This window comes from Microcaecilia unicolor, chromosome 10 (assembly GCF_901765095.1).
Source record: "Microcaecilia unicolor chromosome 10, aMicUni1.1, whole genome shotgun sequence".
Lineage (NCBI taxonomy): Eukaryota > Metazoa > Chordata > Amphibia > Gymnophiona > Siphonopidae > Microcaecilia > Microcaecilia unicolor.
The window spans coordinates 67,092,455-67,105,278 of record NC_044040.1 but is presented as its reverse complement, the minus strand read 5'-3'; the positions used below and the strand labels follow the sequence as shown (position 1 = coordinate 67,105,278).

The following is a 12,824-nucleotide window of genomic DNA, read 5'->3' as shown; positions in this document are numbered from 1 at the left end:
GATTGGCATACCTGAAAGCAGGACTTCTGACCAAATATACAGTGTACTGGAATGTAACTCAACTTGAGCTACTACTGAAAAAAGGTGTGAGCAAAATCCAAATAAATAAATAAGGCTGACAACTAGACTGGTACCGTCTGCTGTCTCGAAATCAAGAACCCCCTGAAGATGGATGACCAGAAGCTTTTGGTTTATTTTCTGGCACCCTCTGTGGCTTAGTTTCCCCCAGTTCTTTCACCAAGTTACTGAGACCTTCTCCAAAAAGCCACTTGCTCAGAAAGGGTAGTTTAAATAGACGTGACTGATGTTGCATCCGCTGCCCAATGCTGCAACCAGAGTTGCTAATATGCCGTGACAGCCAAAGATGTACTGTGGACCGTAACCCTTAACATGTGATATATAGCATCCGCCAAGCAGGCCAACCCAGTTTCAGGCTAGGTGTTACAGTGCCAGTCCTGTGTTGCCTATTGTTGATGGCCCTTCAGGCATGCTCTTGCCATGAATGAGCTGCACACTGCTACCTGAAGGCCCAAAGAGGCCACATCAAAGGCCTATTTCAGCGAGCCTTCTAGCTTTCTACCCTGTAGGTCTTATAGGGCAATGCCCCCTGCCACTGGCAATGTGGTCTTCTTAGTCACCTCCATAACCAGGGACTCCACCTTGGGAAGCTGCAAATTCATTTTTCTCCTTCGGAGCTAACAGGTAGAGAGAGCCATGGCTCTTCCCATTCTCAGCCCTGTGGCTGGTGAGACCCTGTAATCAGGTCCTGAATGTCTGGATGAATCGGGAAGGCCTTGGAAGGACCTCTAAGCTCTCTCATGATCTATGAAGATGGAACTCCTGATGCCGAAGCAGAAGGCTCCTCAATGGAAAGCACTGCCAGTACCTCAGAAATAAGGAGTACTGAGCTCCTTTTTATGAAACAACCTCAGTACTTTTGGATCATCTCCTTCCTCAAGAGGGAGCTCTCCCTCTTCTAACGGCTCCTTCAACGATAGCTCCTCTGAATAGACCGAGGACCCATCAGATAATGGAGAGAAGCAGACATAGCCTCAACTGCCCACTCCTGGAGGTCTCAACAAGATCTCTTAGGAGCTGGAGGGGTAGCAGGGCAAGAAACTGACGCACCTTGCAGCAATTAACTGTCCCTGCTTCAGTAAGTATGCCTGATGTAAGAGCACTATAAATGCCAGAGAAAAGGAAGATCCAGATGCAGCTGAATGCTCTGTTGGGCCCTGAGGCTGTACAATTGTGGCTGTGCTCAGTGCATGATCCAACAGAGACTGCTCCTCATTGCCAGTCAGCCCCAACAAAATGGCGTCCGTTTCCACACTCTCCTGCACCAAACTGTTCACCGGCCCTGCCAGAGAGCCCAAAGATCCTGACATATTCGGATGCTTCGCCAAATCCAAAGATGTGCTGCCGCAGACCGTTTCCTCCACATCCAGCCGGACTCCCAGCTTGCATGCACGGGTCCCACAGCAGAAACACCACTTAACTGCCTCTGCGGGAGTCGCCATTCACCCCACCTGTTACAAGCGCAGTACAACATGTCCCAAGCAGGAAGTCAGGATTCTTCCCCTACACCAAGTAGAACTTGCAGCCCTCTAAGCAGTTCTGTGTCAAACTTTAGTCGGACTTACCACAGCCGACTGCTCCTCCAAAAGCCCACAGTCTCCAGAAGTCTTACCACAGATGAGAACGGCTCCAGCAAACCTCTTTCCTTCTCCCTTTTTTTTTTTTAAAGGTTGTTGTGCTGGAAAAGGAGAGATCCACAGGAAACAGGGGAGAGGTGAAGGAAGGGAAGAAGTAAATTTGCACAGTACCAGAGATGGGTATCTGAAGACCTCCAGATATGACTCTGCAGACTCAAGCCACCCACAAAGCTCAACAAGGGATTATTTGACCAACTGGACCAGAAGCTAAAAAGTGTGTCCATCCACCTGCTGGAGATAGAAAATACTGAGGAGCTGGATCTGATGACATAAGAGATATGTCTCAGCTCAGTTTTCAGTTCTCTACCTCCACCTGCTGGTTGATGGACCCAACTATCCCACAGATTCTGGAATAGTGGGAAGCTACGTAATGGAAATCTCAGTTATTTTATTTATTTCTTGCATTTGTATCCCACATTTTCCTACCTATTTGCAGGCTCAATGTGGCTTACAATTTTTCCGTCATGACTTATGCCATTTCAGAATACAGATACAATTGGTAATACATATAGAACATGGATCACTAAGAGGCATATTTTCAAAGCACTTTGGGAGGCTAAGTTCCATAGGTTTCTATGGAACTTTGGGAGGCTAAGTGCTTTGAAAATGAGCCTCTAAGATATCTAGTCGGTAAATATTAAAAAGTTCCAGCACCACAAGGCTGCTAACATTAATCAAGGCACAACACAAGCTATCTGAACTCCAAATTACTGGGTTACATTGCAAGTTACAAGATATACTATACAAATTTCCTACTTGTCATTCTATCTCAGAATTCCTCGGGTGAGGTAGTCATCTTCTTATCTGTATTGGGATAGTAAGTTCAGTCAGTGTTAAAACCAATTAAAATGAAAAAAAGAAAAAAGGAAAAAAACCAAACTTACATCTGGATGCATCCCTCGAGGTGGAAGGCGCTGTCTTGGAAGTCTGTCATAATCATATCGCCCCTCAGGCCACATTTCATCTCTCCTAAATGCCACTAAAATAAAAATAAAAGTCAATAAAAAAGAAAATCTATCAGTTTTACGCATCTAACAAAAATAAACTGAATCAATGTTTTACCATCTTCTGACAAAACATAACACCAGAAAAAAAAAAGGAAAATGTTATACAACACTAAAATTTTCAGAATATTGCCAGGGAGGGGAGAAGGGTCATATGCTTGCCACAGCTATTCTTTTAGACATGAAGACCTAAGTAATCTTTGAGAAATTAAACTAATATTTATAGAGCTAAATTCTATATATGGAATCTGAAAAATTGATGCTGAACAAATTTATGTCTAGGCGTATTCTATAAACCACACCCAATTTTAGGCACAATTAACAGAGTACACCTAGAGCCCTTACGTGTGCCTAAACCTAGTCACAGGAATTTATGCCAAATAAAAGCTGGTTGAAATACCAGCGTCTAAGTTAGGCATGGTGCAGGGATATTCTATAACCAGCCCATGAACTGCCCCATTCCACGCCCATGGCTACGTCCCTCTTTGACCGTGCATGTTAGAATTTACATGCACCACTTCATAGAATACGCCTAACAAGTCGTTTGTGTAAATTCTAATTAAAGCCAATTAGTGTCAATAATTGCCTGTTAAGTGGCAATTATTAGTGCCGATTTATTTATTTATTTTTAATTATTGCATTTGTATCCCACATTTTCCCACCTCTTTGCAGGCTCAATGTGGCTTACAATCTCCTCCCATAACAACTGGAATCTGATCAAAGGATTGTATATGTTTAAAAATATTCTGATAAAAGCTTTTGTCATATTGGTTGGGCGCATACATATTCACTAACAACAGAGGCTTCTTATTCAGAAGCACCTTCACAATGATATATCTTCCCATGGCGTCCACTATTGAGCGATGCTTTTCAACCTGAAGTCCTTTACTACTACTACTACTAATCATTTCTAAAGCGCTACTAGACATACGCAGCGCTGTACACTTGAACATGAAGAGACAGTCCCTGCTGGACAGAGCTTACAATCTAATTAGGACAGACAGACAGAACAAACAAGAGATAAGGGAATATTAAAGTGAGGATGATAAAATAAGGGTTCTGAACAAGTGAATAAGGGTTAGGAGTTAAAAGCAGCATCAAAAAGGTGGGCTACCATTAAGACATGTTGCTGACATGTTACTTTACTGTTAAACCCAGTTATTAATAATAATACAAAAAATATAATTACCCCTGCTTTCCTTTGTTTCATTGGGCCCTCTATGTAGTCTCCAACCCACCAACAGCACAATTTTTTGTGTTCTAAAGAAGTCAAATGCGTTTCTTGGAGCATTACAATGTGTGTTTGCTAACTAATTAAATTGTGTGCACAAATACAGCATACGCTTAGATTTGCACAAGCAATTTCTGTCGCACTATATAGAATCCGGGGGATAATGCATAAAATCCTCTATTTTCTTTTTTATTCCATTTCTTGACAATATACATTAAACATGTATTTGTACCAAACAAGCATTACTGTAATACTCTAGCTGTACCTATTGCACTGTATTCTGTTGAAAGGATAACCACTCAGATATTAAACTTTATTGACATTTCTTAATAAATTGTCAGCTATATGCTAATCATCTGCAACTCCTTGTCCCAACTGAGAAACAACTTGCAGAAACTTTTGATTTTTTTGAAACTTTGTCTTCAAGCTATTAAATCTCAGATGTCTTCAAACTGGTTTAAAATGTCACAAAACTGCTATTTTAGTTCTATCTAAATCCAGTATGATTGAGGTCCCTTACAATTTTCAGATAGCTAGACTGTGTATTCTTATTTTAAAAGTTGGCAAATATTTACCTCTTAACGCCTCTTTGATCTTCCAAGGACATTTGAGACATATTGTCAAGGTTGTGTTTTTTCAAACTGATTACTTCATCGTTTACAAGATTTTTTAAAATCTTAGGGCCAAATGCACTAAGGTCCTCGGAAGAGCCCTCCCTTACCGATTCCATAGCGAATCAGTAGGGAATGGCCATGCATCAAGGAAATGGAATGCAAATGAGCTGCTCGTTGTAGCTCACTTGCATTCTCTATTCCCTCGGAAGCCAGTCGGCCGGTCAGCATGCGCACAGCAGCCAAGCGTTATGCTGGCTGCTCTGCGCATGCCAAGGGTGTCCTTTATGAACATCCTTCACTAAAAAAAAAAATAAAACGCCTACACCACCTCCTGCACTTACCCCCTGCCAGAGCACCAATGAGAAATTAGAGGGTAACATTCAACTCAGAATCACTCTTGAATTTTACCCAAAACAACAACAACAAAAAAAGGACGTCCCTGACGGGACTCTTTTTTCCCCTGCAGATTTTTTGATAGGCGTCCTTGGATGCGTTTTTCTTATGATTATACCCCTCCTCCAGGTCTTTCCGGGCACTCTACCAAAACCCTCATCCACACCCTTGTCACCTCTCGTTTAGACTACTGCAATCTGCTTCTTGCTGGCCTCCCACTTAGTCACCTCTCCTCTCTCCAATCGGTTCAAAACTCTGCTGTCCGTCTCGTCTTCCGCCAGGGTCGCTTTACTCATACTACCCCTCTCCTCAAGTCGCTTCACTGGCTCCCTATCCGTTTTCGCATCCTGTTCAAACTTCTTCTACTAACCTATAAATGTACTCACTCTGCTGCTCCCCAGTATCTCTCCACACTCGTCCTTCCCTACACCCCTTCCCGGGCACTCCGCTCCATGGATAAATCCTTCTTATCTGTTCCCTTCTCCACTACTGCCAACTCCAGACTTCGTGCCTTCTGTCTCGCTGCACCCTACGCCTGGAATAAACTTCCTGAGCCCCTACGTCTTGCCCCATCCTTGGCCACCTTTAAATCTAGACTGAAAGCCCACCTCTTTAACATTGCTTTTGACTCGTAACCACTTGTAACCACTCACCTCCACCTACCCTCCTCTCTTCCTTCCTGTACACATTAACTGATTTGATTACTTTAATTTGTCTATTATATTGTAAGCTCTTTGAGCAGGGACTGTCTTTCTTCTATGTTTGTGCAGCGCTGCGTATGCCTTGTAGCGCTATAGAAATGCTAAATAGTAGTAGTCTCTCTCAGCCAATCACAGCGCATTTAGCTGCAACTGGTGTCAGCTAACCGTGCTGTGATTGGCTGAGAGGCTGTGGGGGGGGGGGGGGGCTCACAATCTTCCTGAACGCTTTTCTTCTTGCCGCCACCAGTGATGATGGCTGGAGCTCGGGCTGTGCTGCTAGGCGCCGGAGGGAGCCGGCGCTGTGCGGGAACCCGGAACTGGCTCTTTAGCGTTAATGTAGGTCTGGGGGCTGAGAGGAGGGGAGGGGGCACCACCACCACATGCCTCTCCCTAGATGTGTAAGCTGAACACAGGAGTACTTATTAAAAAACAGCACGTCCGATCCCGCTGCACAAGCTGCCTGCCAGCGCCGGGAGAGATGGAAAGCAAAGGCGGGCCCAACAACGGGGGTGGCGGCGGGCGCTGAAGCTGGGCTGCCAAGGCCAGATCATGGCGCCCCCGGCCGTGCAGCGGCGGCTCTCGGTGCAGGGGCTGCAGATGCACCGGCGGCTGCGGCTCCAACCCAGTAGTTCCGTGTGAGGCTTGGAAGGCAGAAACAGGAAGAAGTAAAGCGGGGAGAGTGGGAATTGAAAGGGGCAGAAGCTTGGAGCACAGAAACAGCTAGATGGAGAAAGCTGCAAACATCCAAGTGCTCGTCAGGGACGTCCTTTTGTTTTGTGAGTGAAGGACGTCCAAGTTAGGCACTTTAAAAGGACGTCCGTTTTGGTCTTTTTCTTTTTTTGGGGAGTGAAGGACGTCCAAAGTTAGGCACTTTAAAAGGACGTTCCTGACGAGCTGTAAGGTTTGTATGGTTTTTTTTTTCTTCCGATTCCCTCACAGCAGCCCCAACAGAGGTGCAGACCTCTCATTAGGTTTTCCACGGTAAGGGAATCGGAAAACGGTAGTGCATCTCATTATAATAGCCTTGCAACGGTAGTGCAGCTCATTAAAATAGCCTTTGAATCATTTGCATTCCATTTTCGTTAGCTACTACCGTGATCGGAAAATGCCCTTTTGTGCATGTCCCTGTTTACTACTTGCACATTAAACTGGCTAAAACCAGTTTAAAACCCATGTTGCTGGCTCGGAAAGCTTAGTGCATCTAGCCCTTAGAATCTTTAAATTAGCTCCCTATATACTGGCAAGTGCAAGTCAAGATTTTATCACTGATTCACAAAGCATTAAAGAAAGATGTACCAATATGTATAGCAACATTGCTCAGAGGTTATCATCCACCTAGATTACTATGCTCTGTTGTCAAGTGTTTACTTGAAGTCCCTTTGTTTCATCAGATTAGATTGGAGAAGCTGCTTTATCAATTCCTTTGGTTACTGGACCTATGCTTTGGAACACTCTACCCATGTATTTATGTTCTGTCATTCAGCCAGAGAAATTTATAAAGCAGTTCAAAGCTTATCTGTTCAAAACAGCAGTTGGTGATTATATTACAGTGGAATTAAGCACAATATTGATGGCCTCAAGTGTCTAATGACTACAAACTTTTAGGATCTTTCTGATTGCCTTTCAATAATACCACTGAAATATGAACCTTAAGTAGTTTAAGCTTTTAATGCTTATATTTTATAAATTTAAAGAGAAATTATGACTTACCTGATAATTTTCTTTTCTCTAGTCCTAAGTGAGTTACATCCATCTACTGGCGGATGTAGACAGAGAAATAAAGTAGTTCCAAGTACTTCACCATTTGGTATGATGCAGCCTAGAATGTTCAGTAATTCAAATAACGAGGCAGTGGTGCTCATGACCAACCAGTCAATATTGAAAATTCAAGACTAAATGTCTCATTCAGCTATTCTAAATAAATGCAGGAGAAAAGTCCAGACCTGTCAAACCTACTAAAGCCCTGGTGGTCTGGTGGACCTCAGGCCCCCCATGCCCCCAAGCACAAGGGGCCTGGATGTCCGGTGTATCCCCAGACCCCCCCCCCAATCCACTCATAACCCCCCCTCCAATAAAAATATATAGAACCTTGGTGGTCCAATGGGACCCTTGCCAGGCCTGGCCTGACCTGCCCCCCCCCCCCTCCAAGGCTAGCCCCCTCATACCTTAGAGGAGGAGGAGGGACTAGCATTCCCTCCTGCAGGCACTGACTCAAATAGCGGCACCCTGCCCAGTGCATCCTGGGATGCACTGGGTGGTGTTTAACTACCAAACACCGCAAAAGTAACAAGAAAAAGTAGCACTGAGACGTTTCCCATTATGTATTTATAAAACTGATTAAGGACAAGTACTATACAGAATCTTACTAAAATAGGGTAAACAAGTCCAGACACTGGTTTACACTGTTAACATTATACCAGCCTGATACACAATCCAGTATAAAAAACAAAACACATTGATGTCGCTGAATGTGAGGAATTTGCTTTGAAAAATTACAATCAAGAACAATACATTTCTCAAACTTTCTTCTAATATATAAACTTCATTGCACTGTAATATCATTTCCTTACTAATACTATAAGCTGAACAGCACTTATACTTGAAAACATTCACTGCAGGTTCCTTCTCAAAAGATTGATTAAAATGCTGCATCTTCATTATACCCAACAGACTCTAGAAATTCTTTAGAATAACTCAAATAGTAATCAAGCAAAATATATGTAATAATTTAAATAATGAAAGTGGAGGAGTGGCCTAGTGGTTAGGGTGGTGGACTTTGGTCCTGAGGAACTGAGTTCAATTCCCACTTCAGGCACAGGCAGCTTCTTGTGACACTGGGCAAGTCACTTAACCCTCCATTGCCCCATGGAAGCTGCATTGAGCCTGCCATGAGTGGGAAAGCGCGGGTTACAAATGTAACAAAAAAACCCCCCCCCCAAAAAAGACCATATTTTACCTCCAAGCAAAATAGCCTCCACACACATGGACTTCTAATATTGAAAACTGAAACTAAAAGCCAGAGTGCTTTAACAAAGGCTGACTTTGAACCACATTTGGAGTGACAGTTGATGCCATATCTTCACACAGAGGCTAATTCCTAAGCTTATCACCCAAATTTACAGACTTAAAGTCCTGCTAAACTTTCATATCAAAAGCGTTTATTTGGAGCACTCTATTTACCATATAAATCATAACTGCATTACTTGCAATCACAATACACCAAAAAACAAAAATGCAAACAGTAGCCCCCCTCCCCCAAGCAGGGCCGGTCCTAGGGTCTCTGGTGCCCCCCTGCAGACTATCAGTTGGTGCCCCCCCCCCCCCCCATCTAGCATCTCCTTTCTCTCTTCTCCCTCCCTCTTCTCCCACCCTGCCCCCTTTTTCAGCCCAGTGCGATTCTCCTTCGCCCCCATCCCCCTCCCATTTATGGCCACCTGCCCGCCCTCTTCTCAGACTCCCCCTCAACATCCCCCTTTTTCTTCCTGCCACCCTGCGTGGCTTAAGTCTTTTTTAATTTACCTCCGTCCCAGCGGCCGCGTCATTTCAAATCCCTGCCCGTCTCTAGCCTTCCCTCCTTTCGTGAGTTCGTTCCCTCAGAGTCCCGCCTTCTGATGTCATTTCCTCTTTTCTCGAGGGCGGGACTCTGAGGGAACGAACTCACGAAGGGAGGGAATGTTAAGTAGTAGTAGTAGTAAAGCTAGATACGGGCAGGGCTTTGAAATGATACGGCCGCTGGGATGGAGGTAAATAAAAGATTTAAACCCCCAAGGGCGGCAAGGTAGGGCGGCGCAGCGCCCTTGAAGGCAGGCGCCCCCCTGCGGTGCTTATCCCGCTTACTGGGTTTGATCGGCCCTGCCCCCAAGACTGTTGGATTATTTGTAGTAAATAATTAGCAGATTTTAGTACACACAGCTTCAGCTTTAGAAATGTTAATTTCTTTCTTCATCTCTCTCTCATTCACCCCTGAATAATTCACTGCTGAGTCACTTTAAAGTTGAAGTAACAAAACATCTGTTTACTCACAGTTTGTAGTTAGATTATAATCAGACAGGCTTATATATACATATTACTATACATTTGTATTATCAGCTCCTTCCATGTGCTTAGATGGTAATGGATGCTCACACCACCATAGATCCTCTCAGGTTAGGAGAGATCATGAGCTCCATGTGCTCCATGTGCTGCATCTGCTGCATCTGACCCCCACAGGAAGTTGCATAGCAGTGTGACCTCTCTAAGTAATTCACATCAGAGGTCACAGAGTAATCACAGAGAAATAATAGGTGACAGGCAATGCATGTAAAATACAATTACATTCCAACAAACCCCTTCTCATGCATAACTGTCATGCAATTATTTATTCATACAAAGTCCAAGCTTTATACGCAGATTCACAAAATGTTCTCTGGGTAACGGTTTGGTCATGATGTCAGCTGTCATCTCACTGGTGTGACAATAGTGTAGACTGATGACCCCTTCTTTTGCCAACTCTCGCACGTTGTGGTATTTCGTTGCGATGTGCTTGGTACGTGACTGAACCTTGTCATTCTGTGACAGTCGGATGCAGCTCTGATTATCTTCCATTATCTGGATTGGTCTCTTTTCAGCTATTCCGAAATCCAGCAAAAGTTTTTCAATCCACATCAGTTCTCTGCACGCTTCCGATACGGCCACATATTCAGCTTCTGTAGAAGACAGACTCACAATACTTTGTTTATGACTGGCCCATGAAATTTGTACATTTCCATACATAAACACATATCCACTTGTGGATTTATAATCAGAATGATCCCCTGCCCAATCTGAATCACAGTAACATATTAGTTTTGGATTACTATTGGCTGAAATCTTTAATTTACAATCAATGGTACCCTTTAAATACCTTACCATCCTTTTAACTGCAGTCCAATCTGATTTGGTAGGTGAGCTGACCCTTCTGCTCAAAATTCCTACTGCATTTGCTATATCAGCCCTGTATGTGGTAGCTAGATATAAAAGCTTACCTATGGCTGATCTATATTGGATGTTATCTGGTAAAGGTTCTCTTACTGTTTCATCCTTCAGAAAATCAGTGATCATGGGAGTGCTTACAACTTGGGCATCTTGCATACCTAAACTTTCAATAAGCTCATTTATTTTCTGCTTCTGGCTTAGAAGATAAGAACCATCATTTTGTTTCTCAATTTCTATACCAAGATAGTATGACACATTTCCAAGTTCTTTTATCTCAACATTGTGGTTTAAACATTTTACAATGTCCTTGTACTCTTGCTCACTTTTGCTTGCAATGAGCAGATCATCAACAAAAGCTAAAATGTATGCATATTGTCCATTTGTGCACCTAGTGTACAAGCATTTATCTGCTTCACCTTGCTTAAATCCTAAATTTGTCAATATTTCATGCAATTTATCATTCCAACATTTTGCACTTTGCTTTAATCCATAAAGACCTTTGTTTAATTTACACACTAGCTGTCTTTGTTTTGTATTTATGAAACCTGTTGGTTGTTCCATGTACAAGTCTTCAGTTATATCTCCATGAAGAAACGCTGTTTTCACATCAATGTGGTTGACTTGCATGCCTTTTGAGACTGCAATGCTCAGAAGTGTTCTTATTGTCGTGTGTTTCACTACAGGTGCAAACACTTCATCAAAATCTTCTCCATATTTTTGAAGATATCCCTTTGCGACTAATCTGGCTTTATACCTTTCCACTTTTCCTTGTGCATTCCTTTTTAACTTGAATACCCATTTGCATCCTATAGCTTTCTTGCCAGGAGGTAATTTTGTAAGAATCCAAGTATTATTTTTATCCAATGCATCAATTTCTTCTTGTGCAGCTTTACGCCATTCAGCAGCTTCTTCTGCTGACATTTTCTCAATCTCATCCCATGTTAAGGGCTCTTGAGCTTCTGCTGACTTTGTTAGGTAAGACAGTCTTGGGGGTGGAACACCTTTGTTTTCCCTGGATGAGCGTCTGACAACAGGTTGGTCTGACCTTTCCGCATCCTCTAAATCTGAGAGTTCTTCTCCAATTGATTCCCCTTCTCCAACTGTACTGTCTTCTTCAATGATCCTTTCTGTGTCTGCTTCCTCTGCCTGTTCCTCGTTAGATACAGGTGAGTTGCTTTCAGACATCTGCCTTGGTATGGCATTTATATACACTGGCATGTCTATTATGGTTCTAGTTTCATATTCTGGATGATAAGGCTCATCTGGGATAATCCAGCCTTTATCAACCCTTTTGTTTTCATCAAAATATGTAACATGTCTTATGCCAACAATGCCAGTTTTCAGATTCAAAATTCTATATCCTTTGTGTCCTGGAGCATAGCCAACTAAAATGCCCCTTTCTGTTGTGGAATCCAGCTTATGCTTTCTTTGCTTTGGTATATGAGCATATGCTGTACTTCCAAATGTTCTTATGTGTGACAGGTTTGGCTTCCTACCATGCCATGTCTCATGTGGTGTGCGCTCAGCGCCTTTAGTTGGCATTCTGTTTTGTAGGTACACTGCTGTGAGAATGGCTTCCCCCCATAGTCTTTTAGGGAGATTGCTATCTGACAGCATACATCTGGTCATTTCCACAAGTGACCTAAATTTTCTCTCTGCAACAGAATTTTGCTCTGGTGTGTAAGCTACTGTTGTGATATGTTGAATGCCTTCTTGTTCTAGAAATGTGCGCATGCTTTGTGAAGTGAACTCACCACCATTGTCGGTCTGAAGAACCTTTGGTTTTCTTTCAAATTTATTGCTCACCATGGCTACGTATTTCTTCAGCATGTCTGTGACTTGACTTTTTTCTTTCAGCAAATAGGCCACACAATATCTAGAGAAATCATCCAAGAATATTAGTACAAATCTGTTATTTCCCAATGATGGGATATTAAACGGTCCACATAAGTCACTGTGTATTAAGTCCAGCACTTTATTACTCCTATTTCCTGTGTATGCAGGAAATGAGGGTCTTACACCTTTTTGAGTAACACAGTCTATGCATTTCTCCATTTTACCAGCATCTGCACTTATCTGAATGCCAGTGGCTAGTTGCTTACTGTAAAGATCCTGGATCACCTTAGAATCACGATGTCCCAGGCGGCGGTGCCAGATTTCCAGACTACATTTACCATCATTCTTCCTTACTTGCGCCATATGTGAGGCTTCAC

At 43.0% G+C, this 12,824-nt stretch overlaps 1 protein-coding gene across 2 annotated transcripts in view; it reads right to left on the bottom strand.

Moving 5' to 3' along the window:
* PPHLN1 (periphilin 1) overlaps window positions 1–12,824 on the bottom strand; it is a 242,577-nt gene that overhangs the window by 155,428 nt on the left and 74,325 nt on the right. For both annotated transcript variants that reach the window (XM_030216566.1, XM_030216567.1), the window contains exon 4: window positions 2,600–2,694. In XM_030216566.1, the coding sequence (XP_030072426.1) occupies window positions 2,600–2,694 (95 nt within the window). The remainder of the gene's footprint in view (window positions 1–2,599; window positions 2,695–12,824) is intronic.